Source organism: Miniopterus schreibersii, assembly GCF_964146895.1.
Source record: "Miniopterus schreibersii genome assembly, chromosome: 15".
NCBI lineage: Eukaryota > Metazoa > Chordata > Mammalia > Chiroptera > Miniopteridae > Miniopterus > Miniopterus schreibersii.
In genome coordinates, this window is record NC_138115.1 from 30,092,721 (window position 1) to 30,119,120 (window position 26,400).

Genomic DNA, 26,400 nt, shown 5'->3' on the forward strand with positions numbered 1-26,400 from the left:
GGGACATGTGTACCATACTATGTACATAGTATCCAACAAGTGCAGAATTAGGCTTGATCTTCAACTTTTGCCTTCTAGAGCATTGAATGAAACATTCTAAAATTAGAGTATGAAAAATAAAATTTTAAGTTTAATTGCTATATTTAGTTTTGTGGATGTTTCCGTAGATTAAGTACATTAAAGGGGCTACAAAATCACTCCTATAGAAATTCAGAAGGAAGATTTCAGGTATTTAAGTAGAATAAGCCATTGAGCTGCATGAAGACAGAGACTTGGGTTTTAGTAAATTGTTTGGTGGTCTTACAGGCTGTGGTAAGGACTTTACATTGTTTTCTTATCAAGATAGGACACTAGCTGCTATTAGAATTGAGAGCATGAGACCTGATTTCCTTTTTTTGAACAGGATTTTGATAAAAGTTTTATACTGTAACATGTAGATGTTTAGGGGGAAGTGATCATTCTTAGAGTATAATTTAGACATAAAGAGGAATCAGTCACCATACAAATAAGGAACACTGGAGACACTGGATCACACAGGTCAGGGCTCCACTCAGTGGTGCTGTGGTTTAATTAGGTTCTTATAGGCAGTTAACTGTTACCTTCCTTGGGCTAGCATTTTTCTTTAGTAAACTAATACTAAGAATATCCGTTCTTCACCCAGTGTCCTGTTGTGCCTTTTAATACCATTTTTCAATAAAAAGAACCAGAATTCTTTGGCGAAATGGATGATTCCAGGACTGGATCAGGAATGTACAAGATTAACCTGGGACATGTTGCTGAACAAAAGTCAAGGGAGCCACAAAAGACTTGAAGAGCTCCCCAAAATGGGCCCATTTGAGCATCTAAAAAAATGATGACTGCAGTGGATTGTAACATAAACTGTGTAAAAATCCATGAGTTCATAATGATACCTTTTTAAAACACTGGTCATTCTGAGGTTACTAAGGACCAATAATACCTTACTCTGACACTGGTCATTCTGAGGTTACTAAGGACCAGTAATACCTTACTCTGACAACTGGCTACTTGGTGGCTACAGAGCAACCAGATAGTGCTGGTTCATGAGGCAAAATGTTTCTTTATAGAAGATTCTCAGCTAATAAATAGGGGGTGGATTGGTAGAATTAGAAATTGTATTTGTAATCCCAATAAAGTATTTGATTCAGAAAAAGACTGTAAATGTTTAAAACCCTGTGAACAAAGGGAAATGGGAACTTAACCATTTGAGAGATTAGACTGTCACTACCCAAATCCACTAATGAAACTTAGTGTTATGAAAAGTAAGACAAATAGATATTCTGCATTCACAGATGTGATGCACTACCCCTGGGCTTTTCTTGTTTCCCCTCCCATCCTCAAGAGTTAACCTGGATCTAATTAGATCTAATCAAAACTGTAGAACTGATTTACAGTTTACACAAAATACAGAAGCTAAATGATACTCGAAAAAGCAGATGCCAGATATTCCCTGGGATAACTGACCAGGTTTCTCTAAGAGAGAGAGAGAGTGTGTGTGTGTGTATTTTAGAGAGAGGGAAGGAAGAGAGAGAGAGAGAAATATCAGTTGGTTGCCTCTACCAAGGATCGAACCAGGAATTGAACCTGCAACCTTTCGGGGTACAGGACAGCGCTCAACCAACTAAGCAACACTGGTCAGGGCCTGACCAAGTTTCTTTAATAAGAGAGTGGAAAGAAAAAGAAAGGGGAAGGGGGGTACTCTAGATTAAAATAAATTTAAAATAGCAGTTGCCATTACCACCAACAAAAGAAAGAAATATGTACTCTTCAGGAAATATGATGATCGATGTGAAAGTAGTCCAGACTCTTCAGCATAAACACAGCATTGCTTTCAATGTTCAGATGTCAAGCTTTGCCTTTAAAGTCAATTTGTGATTGTGGATATAAAGAGGCAGATAATTCAATTATGCTAAAAGCAAAATACTTTTCTTGAAAAAGTCAGTGGGAATCCATTTACTTATTAAAATACTTTTTTAGTTACCATCAATAAAAAATTTCCTTGTTTTTATGGACATAACCTTAAGTAGACAGATAATTTATTTATTACGATAAAACAAGTACTTTTTAAAAGCTCAATGGAAATACTTTGTTTATAAGTAAAAAAAGAAAAAGGAGGAGAGAAAATATTTGAAGACATAATGGCTGAGAATTTTCCAAAATCACAAAACACAGCAGACCACAGATCCAAGAAACTCAGGAGAACTCCAGGCAGGAATAAACAGGTATAACTGCTCACATTGTACTCGCACACCTAGACACGTCATGGTCGAACTGCTGACGGGTGAAGTCAGGTTGTCAGGCGAATCCATCCGTTACGAAGTCCCCAAAGCCTTCCGTGCCGTTCTTCCCGCAGCCTTCGGCGATCGTTGTCTAGGTCCCCTAATTCTGGGGTAGTTCTTCTCAGTGTTTCCCAAAGCAGATAAGTCATTAGAGATACCATTCCAATTTCCCCTTGCTAACACTGGATCTTCGTTTTTTTTTTTTGAATGAAAATTTTAATTTATGGCTAGAAATTTTGTTTTTGCTATCATCATATTAAAAAATGAATGGGAGTTAAAGGAACTGAAAAAACCACCAAATGTGAATCTCACAATGGTATGACTAAGCTAGCTGTATGAGTATCAGAATGATTAAATTGATTATGTATTTTGTTAGAAAAGACATTTTTACAAACATCTCTTCATTTGAAGAGTTCTTTTGTTAGGAGACTATATTAGAAAATCCTTTGGGAGGCAAATGGTCCGTAAGACCGATTAAATTGAATTTCACTAATCAAAGCTTGTTTCATTTGGCTGAAAGGCAACTGAAGTGGTGGTAATGGTGATGTTATTTTTAGTGTTTCTTATTTTAAATCTGCATTTTAAGATTTTGGGGTAGGTGGAAAAGTGTTTTTTTAAAACTGAGTATGGCCTTCGTAAGTAATCCCCCTGTTCATGTGTGGACCTTTTATGATGGTTACATTCATTCCTGAGGTCCTAACTGAGCCAGTTGACCCTGATGCCTTAATAAGGGTATTTATATTTCTTGGTTTGGCTTTGTTGGCTCCTCAGGTTATCCTACCTTGCGGATAGAGAAGAATGACCTAAGAAGTGTCACTCTTTTGGAAGCCAAAGCTAAGGTGAAGGATATAGCAATATCCAGGGAGAGGATAACTCTAAAAGATGTACTCCAAGAAGGTTTGTATCATCTCAAAGTCAGGTTGTCAAGGAATATTCAATGTTAGCACTAAAAATTTCATTTTATGTCTAAGGATAGAAAGCAGTGCATAATTTATTTCCTTTATAAAACTGATTTTTATTTTCTCCTTCTTTAGATCTTTAATTCGCCTTAGTATGGCTTTGGTGTAATTCTTGATTTTCAAGTATGTTAAAGCATATATATTAGTGCTTGTTCCCTTTAAAGTACATTTTCTGTTTAATTCTTGTTTAAAGATGATTACCTAGCAGGCCTCTTCGAAATATTCTAAGTAATTTTCTCTGTGACAGATAGTGTGGGGGTTCTAGCAGAAGGAGCTTGCATGGGCTTTGGAATCACACCCAACCTCCAGTCCCATTCCTGTGATATATCACCTGTGTGACCTTGGGGAAATCACTTAATATCTTCTGTGACCAGTTTTCTATAAATTTGGACCACATGGTTTGCTCTTAGGCTAGTTATGAAGATCAGATGAAGTGAAATGATGCACATTAAATGAACTCACACATGATAGGTGTTTGATAGATACTAGTGCCCTTTCCCTCCCCTCTTGTTGGTCCTTGCTTTCTGTTTTGAGTTCTAGGGTATTGATTGGAGAGATGCTGGAAGAAGAGGGCAGAAATTAATAATAAAATACTTCGTTGAGCTCTTCAAGTTGTTAAATACAGAGTCACGCTTTTCCCCTCTGGGATTCAGTTTGGAGTGTTTTGGATGCATAGGAGTCATTTGAATTTATCTGTTGGTTGGGATGCTTGTAGGTCAGTCACAGCTAGTTGGGGGTCTGGAACTGTCCCCAGCGGCAAATAGTAGTCAACAGAAGCAGACATATTTGTTGTCTGTTTTTGAATGTGTGAGAATAGTCCATTTCTCTCCTTTGTAATTGTTCTGAGGCTAAGCCTAGAACCATGTCTCTGTGGACACCCCACTACTGAGCTTCAGTGCTCCTGGCTATAATAGCCATTAGTTAGGATAATTAAGAAAGAATTCTCATATTTTTGTGAGATCTGGTATTTCTGAAAGTAAAGCATTTCTTAGCTACAAAGAACTTCTGTTATTAAAAGACAGAGATTTGGGTCTTTTTACTCTAGGGCTGGAGTAATGTTATTGATCACATATGCCCTTGTTATGTTTGTTTTAAGTTAAATTGTGCCAGAAAGTTTTGTACTTAAAATTTTATGAAGGTTATTTTATGATCTCATTAATTATTTTTTTTCCTTTTAGGTACTTTTGGGCGTATTTTCCATGGGATTTTAATAGATGAAAAAGATCCAAATAAAGAAAAGCAAGCATTTGTAAAAACAGTTAAAGGTAGGAATTTTTCCCATGCTATTTCCATAATGCTTTCCAGTCTAAGGTAGCTCATGCGAGCTAAATTCTGCCTCAAATTCTCAGGGTGCCAGACCTTTATAAATCAGTCCATGTTAATTTAGCTCCTATGAGACTATTAAGGAGATTTGTGGTGTTCTCATTAAGGTATAGAAAATAGAAGTCTAATAAATTAAGACCTTAAACATTTATTAGATATTACTCAGGCTTCTAGTTAAACTGCATCCACTTGACTTCATTGTTGCTATAGCTAATATTGTGGTTTTCCTAGGTTAAAATTCTTTGTTTTTTCCCTCTTAAAAAAAACGTTGTTAAGGGGAGTAGAGGGAGGTAGAAGGGGGTAAATTATGACAGATAGAGACCTAGACTTGGGGTGGTGAACACACAATACAATATACAGATGATTTGTTATAGAATTGTACACCTGAAACATATAATTTTATTAACCATTGTCACACCACCAATAAATTTAATTAAAAAACAACAACATTGTTAATAGTTTTCCTTCCTCTCTCTCCACCTGCCCAATACTGAACACTCTAAAGAAAAAAGATGCGCCCTGGCTGGGCTGCTCAGTTGGTTAGAACATCGTCCTGTGCATCAAGGGCTTGCCGGAGGCAGCCAGTTGATCTCTCTCCCCCCATAACCTTCCTCTCTCTCTAGAGTCAGTAGAAACAGTAGAAACATATCCTCAGGTGAGGATTAAAATAAAAGAAAAAAAGATGACTCACTGTACCTTATGTGAATTTCCTTCCTCCTGCTCCCCCCTTTGCTATTATACATAATGCTGCAGAAAATAGGTGCATCCGTGTGTCCACGTGTAGGTATTTCTTGGTATAGTTTTGCACATAAAGCCATAGTTGGGCTTGGCTGCCCCAACAGATGTTGCATTTAAAATTTTGAAAGATATTGCCAGATTGTTTTCTAAAAGGTAACACTAGTTCATATTTTCATGAACATATTAACCATTTGGAGAAATCTGATACCCACTTTTTCAATAATTGATTTACATAAATTTTTAAATTAGAGATTCCATAGCAAAATATACTGGAATATTATTTATATATGGCTTATTCCCTAATATTAGTAAATTAAATACTAGTAAGACTTTAAAACATTAGAATTTTATTTATAATTGATGTTCCTAAGAGCTTACATAATTCTTAGATAAGCCTATTTGCTCTTTTTAAGAGAAAGAAAAGTGTGGTAATTTATAAGGTGCTTAATGTCTGACACTGTCTGCTATAGATGGAGATGACAAAATATTAATTTTGGAAAAACAGATTTAGCATTTTGAATGCAGAAATTGAGGACAAAATTAAATTCAGCTTGAGGAGGTGACAATGTTATGAAGTTAACAAAGTTAATATATAAGAACTTGTTTCTAAATTTACTTAAAGGAATTTATGGAAAGTATGAGGAGCCATGTTTATTGTTTCTAAAAAGTTGGGTTGTACTAATCTAACAAAAATTCTTTGGGATTTGATTTCTTTGAATTTAGCAAAATTGCTTGTTTAAGGATGTTACGAACACACACACACCTTTTATCTTTTCTAAGTAAATGGTTTAACTCACTATATTGTTCAGTATTTATTTTATTCACCCACTTTTCTAGCCCAAAAATAATTTTAAAGGTTAATATTTAAATCAGGTCCCACTAGATTTTCTGGCTAGTTTTTTATTTTTATTTTGTTAATCCTTACCCAAGGGTATTTTTTTCCTTTGCTTTTTAGAGAGTAAGTGGGAGGCGTGGGGAGAGAGAGAGACTTCGATGTGAGCGAGACACACTGATTGGTTGCCTTCCCCAGCCAGGGAACGAACCTGCAGCCCAGGTACCTGCCCTCGATCGAGAACCAAACCTGCCGCCCTTTGGTGTGCAGGCTGACGCTCTAACCACTGAGCACACCGGCCAGGGCTTCTGACTAGTTTTGAGGGACAGGGTACATGTTACTCTTCGTAAATGTAAAATTTGAACCCTGTGTTTAATAACCACTGCCTTTGGTTACACTTTCCCCATTTTTTGAGGAAACATTTTCCCTTAATTCTAATATTTCTTCTGGGGTTTGTAAATATTCTATGGACAGTTTAGAACTGGACTGTTATTCAATTGTTCTGAATGAATCTTGAATTAACAAAAGAGATTTCTGTACAGAATTGGGCTGATACAGGGTTGGAAGGGGAGAAAGGAGGAAATAATAGTGATAGGGAAACACAATGTGGATACTGGGACTGTTTCACAAGATAAGATTTCTCTTTCCGTATACACTTGAATTGGAGTCACTTGCTTGTTTCTACGCCTTACCACTGTAATTACAATGTTCTCTTTGAGCCAGACGGAAACAGGAGAAAGCACAGGGAGTTCTTAGCCAGTATATGGTCATGGTTTGCTTGGGAAACAGAGAGGAAGTGCATTGACTACAGTCCTCACCTCCAAATTGTCAGATAATTCCACAGGATTATCTTTGAGATTTATTCTTTTACAATGTTATTTTTATTTTTTAATTGAGCCTACATAGAACTGACAGTTTCACAAATCTGTATTTAGAAGTGCGGCTTAAAATGCAAAAAATATGTTTCGAAATGATCATTGCCCTTTACCTTTAGGCAGAGTTTGGCTTCTTAAAAAATTCATAGTTTTGCACAGACACTTAATAGATATTCCCATATAAATTCCTAGAGATTAAAGTTAGGAATCTGAATTTCACACAAGATGGTCAAATTGATTTTCATAAAATAAAGGAGTTAATTTGAGGTTATTGGTGGTAAGTTCTTATTTAATTGCTAATGTTTTGTAACCTGTGAATATGTTTTTTTAAATCATTTTGTTCTTTCTTGTAGCTTTTAGAATGTAAATTATTTTCTGGTATTCTTTTCAAATGTATACCTCCTGAAGATAGATCTTTCAGCATTTAAAATTAAAAGAGTAGGACTACACAGGGAAGGGAATCCAGGAAAATGATTTTTTTCTTACTAAGTGGATACAATTTTTTCTCCAATTCAAAGTTTCCTTAGATCATCATTAAGTTCAGGTATTTCTGCTTAATAGAATATATTTATCAAAGTTAAGAACTTGAAAGATACTATGCATACAATGACACATCCTGAAATTACCTTCTGTTCTACTTGGGTCTCTGTACCGGTTAATGGGAAGGTGGCAAACTCTTACCAACTGGTGTGCACCTCCAAATATTACTAGTTTTCAATCCTGAAAAGATCCTGCCAGCCCCCAAATAGTCCTGCCTATAATTTCATTAAAAATTATTTAGATTACAGAAAGAGTCATAATAAGGTACATCCTGCCATTTACTAAATGATTGTAAATGTTAGGCAGTTTTTAGACAACTAGAGTTTATTTCCCTGGACACTGGCGTGGATTGCCTTTTTCAAAGAAGTGCCAAGTGTTCCACATCCACATATGTGGCTTTTTGTCCACGTATTTGACATTTCTACAAAAGTCTTAACTAAGTGACGCTGTCTGGAAAGGGGACAGTAATAACAAGTAGTGGGAGAGGGAGTGATTCCATCGGTTGGAGTTGGAAGTAAAGGAAATTTGCAATTTCTGAGCTTTAAGGAGTGAATGTGATGTGTAATCCTAGTGCCTGAATTCAGTGGTCCGGATTTTACTGTTGGTTCCAGATTTTACTAGGGATGTGGATCTTGGCTTTGCCAATCTTTATATCTTCTTCCTCTTATTGCATTGATTAGAAGCTTATAAATTATTATTATTATTTTTACTGTTGACATACAAATTAGTTATTGGTTTCTTTGAAAGTGATTTTAAGGATACACTGTACTCTTAATTTTGTTTTTGGTATGTAAAACCATTTTTTAAAAATGACACTCAATTTTAATTTTATAATGAAAATATACTGTTTACTTAGTGGAAATGTTCTTTTCAAAGAGTGGAGAGATGCCTCTTTAATTTTTTTTTTTTTCTTACTGATTTGTATGAACTCTTTAAAGAAGGGGGACAGAAAGGAAATTAGCCCTTTATATGCCTGGTGTGTTGCAGATACTCTTCCGGTCTGTTATTAACTTCCTCTACTTTGTTTATGGAACCTTAATTTCTAATTTTTATGTAGTAAAATTCATCTTTAACGGCATCTGTTAATGTTGACCTTTTCTACTGCAGTAGAATTTTAAGCTAGACCTGTTTAAATTTAGTCGTGACTTACAATAGAACTTTACCTTACAACAAAATATTAATGGCACATGTATATATAGTATTGTCATTTAAGACAGTGTCTTCTTTACACAGACCAAGCTTCTGAAGTTCAGGTGACAATGATGCTCACTGAAAGTTGTAAGCTGCGAGGCCTTCATCACAGGTGAGAAGAAAAACCACCACAGAACCTGCCCTTCCTCTCCCGGGTCCTTCTCTGCAGCACCTGCTTCTGCTCTCGTCCACCCTTCTTGGAGCCCAGGCCTTCCTCTTCGTGTTCCTTTCCTTTATAAAACCAAATAACGAAGAGCAGCCATTTGTACTTTGAAACATTTTTATGTTGCTCGTTACCTTTCCCAGAGGGATTTTAACCCTCTGATGATAGAGACAATGATTTTATCTCCTCTAGGAAACTTGCTGTGCCTGGATAAAATGCCTTCGGTCTGCTCAGTGAATTTCAGTCATGAGGAAAGGAGCAGAGAAATAATTCGGGACGGGGGTGAAGACAGTGGGCCACTCTTCACATCACCCCTGAGATGCTCATGTAATCCTGAGTGCAAACTTGCTGTAGTCATTTTAGTGGGCATGGGACTTGGTGTGAAAAGAGGCCCTGTCATCTCCCCTGTACTCCTTTCTGTTCCCCTGGGGGGACATGTGCAGGGGAACATGTAAGGGTTTTGGAATCAGATAAAGATTTGCTTTTTATTTTTTATGTACTTGCGTTTGACCTTCACCGATTACCTGACCTCTCTCTTCACACATGCTTCCTCCCTGTCAAGTGGGACTCATCATCGCCGCCACTCTCAGACTGTAACGCAACAGAAGCCTCACAGGGAGGTTACCTTGCACAGGTTCACTGATCTGAGCCCAGATTTCCCCAGCTCCCCACGGTCAGGACTTTCCCTGCTAGGAACTCCTGCACAGCACAGGGGAGCCCACGGTTTTCACTCGTACACTGTCGGTCGGTCCAGAATTGTGTCATGGTGGTTTTGAAAGAGATATGTGTTCAATTGAGACAGTTTAGGAAATACAGTAAAGCAAGTTAGAAATAATCCAGCCGTACAACTCAAAACAACAACTCTTAAATCTTGGCATGTTTCTGTGCAGCTTTACTTTTTTCTCTGTAACTGTAATTATCCTGCAAACATGTGAATTTTGTATCTAGCTTTCCCATGAGATCAGCTTTTACTCATATTCTCTTAACAGCTCTTTGTTTTCAGCTTAGTGGGGAAGATGAGGCAATTATATAAAAAATTACATAACCTTGGGGAAAATTAATGGCTATTTCCAGGTACCAATAAAAAAGGTGTCATTAGGCAATAGGGTGAAATGTATGTATTGTGCCATAGAAATTCAAGAAGGAAAACATTGTTTACCACATGCTTAACTTTGTGCGCACATTGTAGCAGCGTGTTACGTTGGGATTCCTGTGTCAGAGGTATGGCAGCCAAGGTCAAAAGAGATGGTCACCCAGATAGTTAGTGGTAAATTATGGATTTGGAAATCGGATTCCAAATACCACATGACCAGTTGAGACCATCTTGCCTTTTGTGATAACTTTAGCCTCTTAGAGGCTTTTTTTTTTTTTTTTTTTTAAAGATATCTTTTTTTATTTCAGGGAGAGGAAGTGAGAGAGAGAAACATCAATGATGAGAGAGTCATTGATCAGCTGCCTCCTGCACGCCCCCGACTGGGGATCAAGCCCACAACCTGGGCATGTGCCCTGACCGGAATCGAACCGCGATCTCCTGGATCCTAGGTTGATGCCCAACCGCTGAGCTGTGCCTGCTGGGCTCTTAGAGGCTTCCTGACTATCATATTCTTATCCACAGTCTGCATCAGGGCTTTTTTAAAAAAAAAGTGTGATGATGGACAAAATGGGATATTGTCATAATACGCTCATAGTCAAGCATTTGTCTGTAATTATCCTCTCAGTGAAGACTCAGAGTGGCCAGATGTGTCTTCAGAGAACCCAGTCCACAGGAAACAACTTCAGTTGACAATTTTTTCTTGTCGAGAAAGTGCATATATGGGACATGTTAAAGTCTAGCTTAAAAGAGCATTTCTAATTTTACATTTTTAATGGTACTCATGTTTTTAAGTATGTTACAGATATTGTTTTATTTTAGGTTATCTTTATTTTACTGCTTTTTATTGCAAGAGGTTTTAAATTCCACTTGTCTTTCTCCTGATTTCTGATTTTTTTGTAGAAATCTTCTCCCCATTACCCACGTGTGTATAGAAGAAGGAGAAAAGCCCATGGTGGTACTGCCCTACATGAACTGGGGGAATCTAAAGTTGTTTCTGCGACAGTGCAAATTAGTAGAGGCCAATAATCCTCAGGTGAGAAAAAGTTGCCAAATACCAGCAATTTACCGGTAGCTTCTGATAGTGTCTTTGAAAGCAGATGTTTACATTCTTAAATATGAACGGTGTAGAGGCCTGCACAAAGAGACTGAGTGCGTCAAAATATGTGTATAACCTGTTGGTTTGGAGGAAGATTGGTTTACGACTCCTCCTGCCTAAAGGCATGCGCTTTGCTGATATTGACATTTTTCCTTGTGTACCCATCGTGTCTTTATTTAGAATCACCTCAGACCCTCTGTAACACCTCCCCAGTCACTTTTCCGATAAGTCTTGAAGGCACTTGCACGTCTGTGGACCTCCCTTCCAGGAGCTGAAACAGCCTGCTTGGTCCATAGTGCACCAGAAGCTGGTGATGACTGGAAGGTGTATTTTTAATGTGCTCGGCTGTAAGATGTTAGTCACCTAAGCATTTCTTTCTCTTCACTGCTTGTGCATGTAGCTGTGCAGCGTTGGTCAGATTGCGCACACATGACGATGGTGGTGGTAAAGCCTAGTGGGTGTTCTGCTGCCACTATGTCTTGTTTCCAGATTTATAATAATGTACTTCCTACAGTTGCCAGGAAGAAATAGATTCAGAGGCTGCATTGAGTATTTGATTTAACACGTTTGACATGCTTTGTAAACGGAAAGGGTTAAAGCCGGGTTTCTAACAGGTGGTTGGAGGCTGAAGTCCCCCCGGCATCACCTGGGGAGGAATTTCATTCCTCAGCCCACAGCACTGGCATCCGTGGGGAGAGCTGTAAGCTTGCATTAGCTTGAAAAGAGTCTCCCTAGGAGATAATCTCCTACTAAAAACTATTTAAAAGAAAAGAACTAGTTATTGCGTAATAATCATCTGAACTACTACCTTGTGAGTTCAGCATTGACCAGATACTTATGAGCAGCTTCTCTGTGTGCTGGATGTTGGGGAGATAAGCCTAACGGATGAGAGAAGGAGATGGTAACTTACAGAACGGTAAGGACTGTAGCAGATACAGGTACAGGGAGCACATTCTGTCATAAAGGAGCTTTTTTTTTTTTTTTTTAACAGTGAGTGGGTATTCAAAGTATTTTTGGGAAGGAGTGGGATTGTGGAATAAAATAATAAGCAGCTACCATCATAATTTTTGTGCTAACTGCAGACATTGTCATTTTCTGCTCCCACAGGCAATTTCTCAACAAGACCTGGTGCACATGGCCATTCAGATTGCCTGCGGGATGAGCTACCTGGCCAGGAGGGAAGTCATCCACAAAGACCTGGCTGCTAGGAACTGTGTGTAGGTGCCACGAGAGCATCGCCGTCATCTGATTGCTTAGTGTTCCTTGGATTTGGGGTTCTTTTCGGAAATCACTGTGGGAATTACGTTGTATTTAAGAGTAACCTTTGACCCGTATTTTTAAAATACCCTTACTGCATTTGATATTTGTATCTTTACTTTTCAGCATTGATGACACACTTCAAGTTAAGATCACAGACAATGCCCTCTCCAGAGACCTGTTCCCCATGGACTATCACTGTCTGGGGGACAATGAGAACAGGCCAGTTCGATGGATGGCTCTGGAAAGTCTGGTTAATAATGAGTTCTCCAGCGCTAGTGATGTGGTAAGTCCTGGGGCCCCTGGATTTCAACAAAATGGAAACAGGGCTGTTTTAAAATATTTTTTCTTTCTTTTTTTTTTTTTAAATGTAGTAACTTTTCCCTAAAATTTTTCATTGATAAAGCAAGCGTAGTTAGCTCTCAATCAGCCAGTGTATGGAGAGAAGCCGTGACCCAAACCATGGCCCATCATTTGCATGTAATCTCACTTCATCCCCACGATAACCCTGTCAGGGGCACTGTTAACACTGTTAACACTATGGGGTAGGGAGATACTGTCATCCCAATGTTAAAGGTGATGACATTGAGACTCAGGTTCCAGTATTTCATTGTTTTTCTTATTTAAGTCTCAGAGTGACCAAGTGGTTCCTGGGTCACAAAGATTTATTGTTTTCTTAAAATGACCTCTCTAAGTATTATGGCCTGTGTAATTTATAATTCCTCAGGTGTCACTTTCTTCCCCTTTGTCAGTTTCTGGGTGGTCCTGCCCACTTGAGCAGATCATGTAGTGGGATTCTTTATACTCGGTGATGGATAGTTTCCAAAGTCACATATGCTTGTGGGTATTTTGTAGGCATTTTAAATTGTTTTTAAGTTCTGACACTTTTTGGTCAGATTCAGAAGATTAATTTATTTTCCTGTCTCTTGCTTGCTGCACTTTATTGTAGTAAACATTCAGAGATTAGCTTAAACTTCTGGTAAGGTAGTTATAAGTACAGGGAGCTATGGGACCATATTCTTGGTCACACAGTAGCTTTTTTAAATATTCAGTGTGTAGGTATAAAGAAGTATTTTGGGATGGGGTGGGATTGTGGAGTAAAATAAGCAGTTGCCATCATAATTTTTGTGCTAACTGCAAACACTGAATGATCAATGATGTCTGTTTGTGTTACTTGTAAAATCTTAATAGAATAATTTGCTTCAACGTTACAACTGTGAAAAACCAAGCTTACTGTATCATTATATATTGTGTCTGGATATATTTTATTTATAGTATCAAGTTATCCTTTTACTTCTACGTGTGTATGCCTTAAGGATTACTCTTTTTAACACACTCTTCCCTCAGTGTTTTAGTGCCCCGTGGCTGCTGTGACAGATTACAACAACCTTGGTGGTTTACAACAGAGATTTATTCTCTCAGGGTTGAGTTCAGGAAGCCAAATGTTTGAAATCAAGATGCAGGCAGGACCATGCTTCCTCCGGAGGCCCTAAAAGGCAAACCTTCCTTACCTCTTCCAGCTTCTGGAGGCCGTTGACATTTCCTGGCTTGTGGCTGCCTCTTTCCCTGCTCCATATTCATAGCACTGTGTGTGATACAAATATCACTGTGTGCGATACGAATATCCTATTGCTGTGTGCGATACGAATATGCAGCAGGAGGTGATATGATTCATATCACTCCTCCCTGTGTGCTTGTCTCTCAGAGCTCCCTCTCCCTCTCTTACAATGATATATACGATTGTATTCAGGTCCCACCTACATAAGCCAGGATAAGCTTCTACTCAAGGTCCTTAAGTTAATCACTTCTTTTGCCGTATAAGGTAATATTTACAAATTTCATTCAAATGCAGGCATATCTTTGGGGCCATCATTCAACTTACTACACTCAGTGATTGAAATTATTTAAGATTTCCATATTGAAAAGCTAACCTTTTCATTTAAAATTCTTGAAACGAGAATTATTTAAGGGGAGAAAAACCCCCTATTGTTAATTAAAATCTAATTTTTATTCTTTTTCAGAAGCTAGGTTAGCTGTTTGACAAAGTGTGCCTTTTGTACATACCAAGTGTCTTGATAAAGTGTGTTCACTTGATGTGGGTGAACAATTTACTTACATTGTCTTTTGCCTTTTTTCTGTTAATTAAGATCTTTTATTGTGCATATCTTCAAAATACTTTGTTATAATTTAATTTCAAATCTGTTACTCTCAGGGAAAAAAAACAAAACGTATTTGGCACTTGTCAGATGGGCAGAGTAAATATGAGCGATGAGGAGAGAAAAGGAAGCTTTTCTTCGTGAACAGCCGCAAAAGTTTGGGGGATAGAACCTTGCTTCGTGTTGCAATAGCCCGTCCCAGCAGAGGCATGGGGTGTGCTGGAGGATGGGTGGGGGAATGCATACACACTCCTAGATCCTGAACCCTGAGGACTCAGCTTGTATAGCAGCAGGGAGCTAGGCCTAGTCTGTTGTTTCAGAGCTTTCGTAATAGAATAAAATTTCTCTGTCATGAATGTCAAGAAGTTAAAATTTCAAGTAAAACAGTACAAATATGCAAAACATGTAAAGAAAACCTGGAATTTTTCTTTGGGGGAAAAGGGGGTTGCTTTTTTGGTTTTGGTTTTTCTCAAATACTATAAAAAGGGAAAGCAGAGTTTGAGTTGAGGCCAGCATACAGCTGCTGCATTAATGACAGTAAGGACCAATTGTGCTGTTTGGTGTCGGGTGCTTGTTTTTAGGGTTGCCAAGTCTTTATTCAGGAGTTCTGAACTGTAGCTGGAATTCCTCACCAGTTTCTACATTAAGCAAAGCTATGTTTATGGGGGGAAAATGGGTTTAACTTTGGTTTTGGAACATAGTTTTTAAAAATGGTATCAGTTGAATTAGAGCTATATGGTTTTCAAATTTACCCCATTAGTAGAAAAGCCTACTCTGGAACATTTTTGAATACAGGAAAGTAAAAGAAATTTTCCGTCATTTTTTTTTTTAAATACCATTCCATGGTTGATTTAAAAGGTTAATTGACTCATCTCTTTGGGATATTAATATTTTTTTCAATGATTGATTTAAAATATTTATGATTTTGTTACTCACTGAAATATAACGTAGTTGCCTTAGTAGAAACTAGCTGACAGTCGAGGTAAACTCAAAACTAGTCTAATCCAAAAGTAGTCTAATAGGCAGGAAATGGAAGATATTTCTGAGATGACAGCCAACAAGTAGGCCGTGTAACCTCGAGACTAGGGAGTGTTTGATCGGTCTCTTACAAAAAGGAGTTTTGAGAGCTGATACTTGAGGGGTATTCACGATGGCCAGTAGTGCTGTTTGCTTGCACAGTGGGAGCCCCCCAAAGCCCCCAAACATTGCTTCATTTCATATATTTGTTTATTTTTGTATATAGGTATTCCATTTTATACTCAAGCACTAATATGAATTATTTTTATAGCACTCATGATCAAATATTTCAGAGTAACTACAGAGTAAAAGTTAAGTTAGATGGTACACTTTCAGTCAATAAGACTGTCGTTAATAACACATCTCTAAGCAATGTGATCTCTATCTCTTCAGCTGTGTACACTGCCCTATATTAGCTGGTAAAGTCCATATTGAGGATACATGGTTTAGTTAAGCAAATATTTCAAAGTTATGTTTAAAATTAGTTATTTTTATGGTTATGATATTTTATACATTTTGCAACAGTTCACAAATTTTATATAAGAACCTGCCTTCCGTCAGAATATAGTCATCATACCAGATACCTTGTTGCTGCTTGATCATTTGACAGCTTAATTTTAAAAACCATGAACTTAATGGTAAGCAAATTAACAGAATTACTTTAAAATAATAATCACTTTTAGTGTTTTGGCATAAAGTTACTTGAAATGTCTGTGTGATCCAAGTTCTTCTGAGCTGTACTTCAATATGATGCTGAGAATACCTATTGATTTACATTTATCGTGGTTTAACTCCTAAAATGTTAAGATTTTTCTTCTTTAGATTCTTATAAATTCATTTCTTTTAAAATTATATATATATATGTAATTATATATATATACACACATATATATATTCCCCAACCCCCAAATATCTTTTGCCTTGGATAATTGAGATTTAAAGGAATAGGGACGCCCTTCTGTTTCCTATGCCTGTGATGTGGCTATTAGTGTAAAAATTCTGCTTTTCAATTTTGTGGGATTGAATATTTTCTGAATTCTTATATTAAAGCACAAATGTTAAAGATTGCTTTTTAACATTTGTATTGAAAATGTGAAACAAATGAACAAACAAATGAAACAGAAACAAACTCAAAGATATATAGAGAGAACAAACTGATGGTTCCCAGAAGGGAGGGGAGGTGGGGGATGGGCAGAAAAGGGGAAGGGAATTAAGAAGTACAAACTTCCAGTTGTAAATGTTTGGGGGTGTAATGTACAGTATAGGGAATATAATCAATAATACTATGACTGTGTGGTGACAGATGACTACTAGACTTATTGTGCTAATCTCTTTATAAGGTATATAAGTGTTGCATCTCTGTGTTGTACACCTGAAACTAGTATAACATTGTATGTTAACTACAATTCAAAGTATATTTAAAAAATAATTTAGAAAAGGAAAAATGTATATACATAATTATTCTGCTCTGTTTCCACTTTTTCTTTATGGATGGAGTTGGGAGTTTAAAAGCTACACTTAATAGTCTACTTTTGGGCCCGGCCGGGCGTGGCTCAGCAGTTAAGTGTCAGCCTAGGATCCAAGAGATTGCGGTTCGATTCCCGGTCTGGGCACATGCCCGGGTTGCGGGCTCTATCCCCAGTAGGGGGCGTGCAGGAGGCAGCCGGTCAGTGACTCTCTCATCATTGATGTTTCTCTCTCCCCCTCTCTCTGAAATCAATAGATATATTTTTTAAAAAATAAAAATAAACTTATTCTTTAAAAAAAAAAAGTCTATTTTTGGGCTGAAAAACTTCATGCAGAATCACAGGCAAAACAAGTAATGTAACCTCACTCCCACTAGAGTCTCTACACGTGTACAATACATATTTTAGGTATAAATGTAACACTTAACTAATTATATTACTGTCTTGGAGGGGACATTTTCTTTGCCCTTTAAAAGACCCTTAACAGTTTTGCATTTCTTTATAGTTAAAAACTCTATGTGATTCGTGTAGAAATATATTAATGTTTTCCATCTTATAAATAATACATTGTGTCTCCGTTGTGTTTTCACAGTTTTTAATGGAAAGACTCTGTATTTCAATATGTCAAGATTCTTATAATGTTAATATCAGCTTTTAACTGTTGAACTTAGGAAATACGCACAACTAGATTTGACTAGTTATAAATTTCTTTCTGATATTATTTTAAGACATGACATCACCATGTGCATTCTTAAGAATTTCTGGATATTGTTTCTATTCTGTTTTCATCAGATGTGAATACTACCGTAGATTTTTTGTGTGTGACTTTCTTTTCCTTTATTTGAAAATTATTTTTTGATTTATATCTTCTTTGAATTATTTAGTTAATTATGGTAGCTAATATAATTCTGCTGTTAAGAGACTACCTTATATTAAGAAACTAAATTCCGTCAAGAATGCACAATTAAGAGTTTCGTCCTTGTTGGTTTTCTTGTCTTTATAGTAGTACATTGTGTTTAAAAAGCATTTTCTGGGAAAAACAAATCAAGAAGATTATTTTAATGCTGATCATATCAGTGTGGTTTATAGCCACGAGGAGAGCCTTTAAGGTAGTTAACAGACTTTAGGGTGCAGGGCAAACGAAAATGTGTTTCTGTGCCTTTACGCTGTTTATTTTGAAAACATTAAACATTACCTCGAGAAGGGACATCTGTAAACTTAGCCAGATAGTATATTTATAGCAGAGTGCTGCTTATCACTCCTGTTTGCCCAGCCCCATGGGAAGTCATTGCCACGCCTGAGCAGACCTGAGCAGGAGAAACTCACATTCATAACGAACCCATGAGGAGTGGTCGTCTGATCTGCTCTAGTCTAAGACAAAACTGTACTTTTCAGAGAATGCTTATTATTTTTTCTTTATTTTATTTTTCATCGCCATTTATCTCCCTCTCCCCTCCCCCGCCCCACCCACCCATCTTTCCCGCAGTCATCACTCTTGTCCGTGTCGGTGAGTTCTTTCTCTTGACCCAGTCCCTTTAGAAAACTTTATATTGTGTTATTTCTTCATTATTAATTTTAGAATCATGCTTATATGACCAGTATTTACTTGTTTCCATTATGGTTGCAGATTTTACACATCACCAATCTTAGACTTATTGTTTAAAAAATATTAAATTCATGTTAAGAAGAACTGATATAAAGACATTAAGAAAAAGTTAGCCACGCCCAGGTGGGCGTGGCTCAGCGGTTGAGCATCGACCTAGGATCCAGGAGATCTGGGTTCGATTCCCAGTCAGGACACATGCCCGGGGTTGCGGGCTACAGCCGATCAATGACTCTCTCTCATCATTGATGTTTCTATCTCTCTCTCTCCCCCTCCTTTCCTCTCTCTGAAATCAATAAAGATATGTTAAAAAAAAAAAGAAAAAGTTAGCGAGGTGATAGTATCATTTGGGCATTAGGAAATAATGATTTTAAGTTTAATAATAATAAGATATTTTTTAGTTTTATTTAAAAGTATTATTTTATTAGTCCTACTATTATTTTATTAGTCCTAATATTTCCTGGGAAGGAGGAATAAGTGGGTTTACTTCAGGAGCAATTAATATACTTTCAGAGGTTTCCAGTTGCTATTTTTTGATCAAGTAATTGCCCTTGATGTATGCCCTGTGTTTGGCTCTCCCTAAGAATGTTTTCCTTGAGAGATCTTGTTAACATTCCTGCCCTGCCGTTTGTGTTTAGCGTCCCTTCAGATGACCCCGCATTCTGGTGGAGCAATGTCTAAGCCCCTGGTTCAGTGGAGGGATGTGCCATAAACAGCAGAAATGTCCGATGGCCTGCTAGGCATCCGGTGTTGGCTCTTCTGTCTTTCCTAACAGGACTGATCTATAGCATAAGGAGTCTCTTTTCAGTCACGTGTGACACCTTATGCCTCAAAACAGTTGATTTTGGGCGTTGGGTTACCACACTCTCTAAGTTTGGTACCTGATTCAGTCGGTGCATTTTATATAGTCGTCCATCTGGTGACGTTTGTTTAGCTGGAATAAAAAAATACTGCCACAGTGATAAATCTGGAGGAGTATTAAGCTTTTTAGTTAATAGTTAACATTGAAGAATTATTAAGAAGACCCCACCCCTTCAGGGGTTACTTGTATAAATTTATTGGATAGTAAAATTTGAATAGTAAAACTTTTTCAAAGTGACATAATCCCGTAGATGCATATTTCAGTTATAGTTACTGAAAAGGCCTAGAAAACGTGTCTGAAAAATTAAAATTCACAGAATAACAAAGTCTTCCAAAATTGGGTATTTAGGAAGGGGCACATATAATAAAGCCTGTAACATGTACACAGTGGAGTGTCAGTTTTGAAAACTTGTGAAAATTGATTAAAGTTAGTAAGTTGAGTAAACTCAGCCTTCCACTGCTAGGAACATTTTCTGTGATGATTTGATCTTCACAGTGAAGTCTTAAAGTGAGCTGGTAAAGAAGGATCCAGACTCCTTCCCCTGTTTTTCAGAGCCTCTGTTCCTTACCTTACTGTCCCTTGGTAGCTTCATCTTTTCCACTGTACGTCTCCTTATATTCTGCATTTCTGCCAATCTGGAATTCCCACTGGGTCCAAACATACTAGGTACCTTAATGACCTTTTGTTTTTTTTAATCCTCACCTGAGGATATTTTTCATTGATTAGAGAGAAAGAGAAAGAAGGAAACATTGATCAGTTGCCTCCCATATGCTTCCCGACCAGGGGTCGAACCTGCAACCCAGGTATGTGCCCGGATTGGGAATCAAACCTGCAACCCTTTGGTGCATGGGACCATGCTCCAACCACCTGAGGCACCCGGCCAGGGCCCTTCATGACCTTTGGTTTTGCCTTTCAATTCTCCAGAGAATTTTGAACCTACCTAATAACACCTGTTACATGCTGCCTTATGTATTTATGGACAAGGCATTCTTCCCAGAATGGGCCATGGAAACTCTGCCTTACTTACTTTCCTTTAGCAGGTGTTCCATAGTTACAGAATTGAAGTTGATATGCATATATATGTCTTTTGGGTCATTTATTTTAAGAACAGTCCCAGCCAGCAGTGCTGATCTTATCCTTGGAGAGCTGTGTACTTGACTGTGTAAAAGAATCCTGCATGGCCTCACACTCGCCTCTTCTCTCTATTTCCTTGCTGAATCCTCACATTTCTCCTTGTCTCATTCCCACAGACTTCACATCAGAGATCCCATTTGTTCTTTTGACTACAGCTGTTATCAGAGTAAATGATTTATTAATTCACCTTTGTGGCTGGAGCTCCCCGCTTAACTATTAGATATATTGCATAGATGTCTCCTCTGCCTTTTTACCCAGGGCCCATGTTTCTGAAAACTTTAGTGCAATCTTTGATTTGTACTTTTAGTTACTTCTGCTGTTGCAGTAAATCCTAAGTCACTGTGAAGATACAACATGATTGAGGACAGCAGGTAGAATATCTGGTTTGGGGAAAACATGGTAAATTTGATGTGGGGCATGTTGAGCTCTAAGTACTGATGAGTGGAATGTGGGTCTGGAATTCTGGAAAGGCATAGAAGCAGGATATTAGAAATTGGACATTAACTTCCTAAAAGTGGTGATTGAATAAACAAGAGCATTTGATCCCAGAGGTATTGAGTGTATAGGGAGAAGAAAGCAAAGGGGGCAGGGAATGTTTATTTTTAATTAGTCAGTAAAGAAAGAAATAAAACAGAAAGATACGAAGAGAATCCAGAGAATGCTGTGTCATAGAAGCCTGGAAAGAAAATAGTTTCAAGGAGAATCTAGTCTGTAAACATATGTGCCGTGGTCAGTAAGAATGAGGAAACCATTGGGAGGTGTGTGTGTGTGGCGGGGGGTTGAACAAGCAGGTTTAGTAAATCATTAAAGATAGATGTGATATTTGATACTGTGGAAGGTGAGAAAGTGGTGGCAATAAATAGACTACTTTGAAGTTCTGAGAACCCAACAAACTCTAGACACAGGAAGCCTGAAGAAACTAAACCACAACGCATTATAATCAAATTGCTCAAAACTAGTGATAAAGAGAAAATCTTAAAAGCATCCAGAAAAACAACAATATGTTAATATATTTAACAGAGGAGCCAAGGAAAGAGTGGCAGCAAATTTCTCATTGGAAGCAATGCAAAGGAGAAGATAGTGAAGTAACATCTTTAAAGTACTGTGAGAGAGAACTAGAACATAGAATTCTATACTCAGGAAAAATGTCTTTCAAAAATAAAGGAGAAATAAAGACTTTTCCAGAAATACAATAGTTAAAGAAAGTCATCACCAGCAAACCCACACTACAAGAAATGTTAAAGGAAATTCTTTAGGAACCAATGATACCACATGGAAATAGGGATTAATACAAAGGAACAAAGGGCACCAGAAATGGTAACTGCATGGGTAATACATAAGATTTTTTTCTTATTATTTAAATTTCTTTAAAAGATAATTGAAAACATTTCAATGCCCATCTCTCAGTAAGTGATCAAATAGAAAATCAGTATGTTGAATGACAGTATCAACCAACTTGATCTAATTAACAATTACAGAATACTCCATTCCAACAACAGCAGAATGCATATTCTTTTCAGATACACATGGAATATTTACTAAACTAGATCATATACTGGGCCATAAAATAAGTCCATAAATTTAAAAGGATTTATTCATAAAAAGTAGGGTTTTGTGAACACAATAATTCAAGAATCAAAAATAGGAGTCTAGAAAATCCCCAAATATTTAGAAACTAAATAATACACTTCTAGGTTACTTGTGTCAAAGAAGAAAGCAAAAGGGAAATTATAAAGTATTTAGAATGGAATTAAATTCATTTTAAAATTTTGGGGATGATATTCAAGGGGGACATATACTGTATTAAACATCAATATTAGAAAAGAAGAATACTGTAGGAATTGGTGAGGCCTTGACTTAAAGCTTTCTTTACTGTGATTTCCTTTTGGGTGTATTTTGCTAAGTGAAATTTGTTAAAATTTTTTTTGTTAACTAAACTTTTTTCTTAAAGACTTTTTCACAATGAAAAAAAGAAAAGAAGAAAAGTCTCCAATTAGTGACCTTAGTTTTTACCTTAAGAAACTAGAAAAAGAACAATTAAACCCCAAGTAAGTAGCTGAAGGGAAATGGTAAAGATTAGACAGAAGTCAGTGAAATGCGAAACAGAAAAACAATAGAGAAAATCAGTGAAACCAATGTTTAACTCTGTGAGTATATCATTAATGATAAATCTCTTGCCAGACTAAGAAAAAAAAAGTTGCAAATTAACAATATAATGGGGAGGGGAGAATAAAGGGGACACCTGTAATACTTCCAACAATAAAGATAGATTAAAAACAAACAAATACAATACAGTGAATGAGAGGCAATACCATTACAGATTCTCGCAGGTATTAAGTAGTAAAATATTATGAACAACTCATTCCCAATAAATTTAGACACAGACAGATTTTTTGGAAGATAAGAACTTTCAAAGCTCACTCAAGGAATGGATAATCAGAATAGCCCTATATCAAAGAAATTGAATATTTAGTTAAAAGCTTAGGTCTGCAGTGAATTCTAGGGTTCTGTTGAGTACCTCCAAACATTTCAGGAAGAAATAATATAAACTCTACACAATTTTCAGAAAATTGAGGAAAGAATACTTTCTAATTCATCCTATGAGGTCAGCATTACCTGAAACAACAACAAAGATGAGAAGAAGAGAAAATTGTAGCTCATTATTTCTCATGATGATAGATTCAAAAATTTTAACCTAATGTTTAGCGAATAGAATCCAAAAACATTTTAAAAAACAGTATGACCACATAGGCTTTATCCCAAGAATACAAGTTTACCATTTGAAAATCAAACAGGGCAATTTTCTGTATTAATATACTAAAAAAGAAAAACCAGAAGATCATCTCAATAGATGCAGAAAATTCAAAATTCATTCCTAATAAAAATTGCTAGCAGTCTAGGAATAGAAGAGAACTTAACCTGATAAATAGCATCTACAAAAACCAAAACCGACAGCTAACATCATACTTAATGCTGAAAGACCAAATTCTCTTTACCAGTAACAGAAATGAGGACTCCCACACTCATCACTTCTCTTCAGTATTGTACTTGAGGTTTCAGCCAGTGCACTAAGACAAGAAAAGGAAATAAAAGGCAATCAAAGATTGGATAGGAAAAAGTAACTATTTGTGGATATGATCATCTATGAAGAAAATTCAGTGTGATATACAAAATAGTTACTAGAACTAACAAATGAGTTTATAAAGATTACAAAATCAGTGTACAATGATTAGTTGTATTTCTATACACCGATAATGAAAAATCAGAAATTAAAGTTTCTTTAAAGATTAAAACACAAAAAATATGAAATTCTTAGGAATATATTTGACAAAACGGGAAAACCTATACAATGAAAACTATAAGACATCCTTGAGAGAAATTAAAGATTTATATAAATGGAGAAGTATACCATGTTTACTGTTTAGAAAACTTAAGATGTTCATTCTCTCCAAGATGATCTATAGATTTAACACAGTCCCAAAGAAAATCTTGCAGGCTTTTTATTTTTTTGGTAGAAATTGACAGTTTATTCTAAAATTCATATGAACATGCAAAAGACCTAGAATAGCCAAAACAGCTTTGAAAACAGAATGTAGCTGGAGGTCTGATTTCAAATTACAGTAATCAAGACAGCGTGGTGTTGCATTAACGTAGACAAATAGATCAATAGAAGAAAACAGAGTATCTAGAAATTGACCCACATAAGGTATGGACAACTAATTTGCAACAAAAGTGCAAAGGCAATTCAGTGGAGAAAGAATTATCTTTTAAACACACAGTCCTTGAGCAATTGGATATCCAGCTACAGAAAAATGAACTTTGATCCATACCTTGCTCCATACACAAAAATGAATTCACAATAGACTACACACCAAATGTGAAATCTAAAAGTATAAAACCTCTGGAAGAGTACATAGAAGAAAATCTTGGGGCTTTGCATTAAAGATTTCATAGATAAGACACCAAGGTCTATAAAAAAACCAAGTTAGACTTTACCAAAATTTTAAATTTGTGCTTTTTGAAATACAATGTTAAGAGAATACAAAGACAGGTCACACCTGGAGAAAATATTTGCAAATCATATCTGATAAAGGACATATGCAGAATATAAAAAAGAACTCTTAAAACTCAGTAATAAAAAAGCAACCCATTATAAAAATGGGAAAAATATTTGAACAGACACTTCACCAGCAAAGATACACAAATGGCAAATAAGCACATGAGAGTATGGTCAACATCATTAATCATCAGGAAAATGCAAACTGAAACCACAATGAAATACCATCACACACCCGTTAGTATGACTAAAACTGAAAAGACTGAAGTGTTTGCAAGGATCTGGAGGAACGGCAGCTCTCTTACACTGCTGGTAGAAATCTAATATGGTACGTTCACTTTGGAAAACAGTTTGGCTGTCTCTTAAAAAGTTAAACATATATGTACCATATCCAGTCATTTTGCTGGTAGATAAATGAAAGCACATGTCCTTACCAATACTTGTACACAAGTGTTCATAGCAGCTTTATTTTTAGTAACTGAACCTGGAAATAATCCAGATGTCCATCAACAGGTAAATGGATAAACAAATCACTATATTCATACAATGGACTACTTATTCAACAATGAAAAGGAATGAAACTGTTGAAACATGCTGTGCCATGGATGAATCTCAGAATCGTTACCCTGAGTGAAAGAAGCTATGCACAAAAGGAAAAAAAGGCATACAGTTTAAATGATTCCATTTATATATAATTTTAGAAAATACAAACTAATCTATAATGACAGAAAGCAGATGGTTACTTGGGGATGGTAGGAGTGGGAGGAAAGGATTAGAGCAGGAAGAATCTTTTGGAGGAGATGGATGTGTTTATTATCTTAACATGGCAATGGTTTCGGGGGTATATACGTATGTCAGAACTTACCACGTTGAATACTGTGCAGTTCATTGTATGTCAGCCATACTACAATAAAAATGAAAACTGTCTTTGCTATCTGACCACCTCTGCTAACATCTAAGACTAATTCTTAAATTTGCTGGATCTTAAGACACAGCTAGAATTGTTAAAAAATACCGCGTTTCAGGCTTCAGAACTTTTAGGATAGGACTGGGGAATCTGTACTTTAAACAAACACCCCAGATGATTCTTCTCCTTAGTCAAGCTTGGGAAGCACTTGGCCTAGCCATAGAACACTTTATGCTTTTACTGTGATCAGATGAAATAATTGAAAATTGGGGAAAAATTTTTCTCATCATATGTAGTATACTGAGGTTAGCCTTGCATTATGAGTTCCTGAAGTAACAGAATGAAAATCTCTTGGTAGCCCCAACATTAGTTAAGTTACGTTATTGGTAAAAAAGAATTTTATTTATGCAATTTTTGACAAGTCACATCAGAATATGTTGCCAGTTGAAAGAAAAAAAAAAGCTTTATATCCTGTATATTATTGAGAATCTGTAAAATAACACAGGTTGGGAAAAGAGGAATAAAATGAATAGAATTTGTTATTCTCTAAACGGTCTTTAAATGGACGTAGTGTTACTGGACTCAAGGGGTTCAGGGTTGTTGCAAGGTAGTTTTATTTACTATCAGCAGGTAAAGAAGATGGAATTCATATCTAAAACTCTGTGTCTCTGCAGAGAGGCTTGGCCATTGCTTATATATACTATTTGGTCAGTTTCATGTTGATTTCTTCTTTGTAATTGGCTATACTTATCTGGTTGAGTTCCTGTCAGCTCATCCTGTTTACAACTGCATCTGCAAAATACTCTGCCTCATTTTAACATTTGGTAAGAATAG

The 26,400-nt window shown here is 36.6% G+C and overlaps 1 protein-coding gene across 2 annotated transcripts in view; it reads left to right on the forward strand.

The window, feature by feature from the left end:
* RYK (receptor like tyrosine kinase) overlaps positions 1 to 26,400 on the forward strand; it is a 69,346-nt gene that overhangs the window by 37,283 nt on the left and 5,663 nt on the right. The window contains exons 8-13 of one of the 2 annotated variants that reach the window (XM_081159184.1): positions 3,060 to 3,194; positions 4,435 to 4,521; positions 8,798 to 8,867; positions 10,912 to 11,044; positions 12,215 to 12,324; positions 12,491 to 12,650. In XM_081159184.1, coding sequence (XP_081015310.1) covers positions 3,060 to 3,194; positions 4,435 to 4,521; positions 8,798 to 8,867; positions 10,912 to 11,044; positions 12,215 to 12,324; positions 12,491 to 12,650 — 695 coding nt within the window. The remainder of the gene's footprint in view (positions 1 to 3,059; positions 3,195 to 4,434; positions 4,522 to 8,797; positions 8,868 to 10,911; positions 11,045 to 12,214; positions 12,325 to 12,490; positions 12,651 to 26,400) is intronic. The other variant, XM_081159183.1, reaches the window with a different exon arrangement.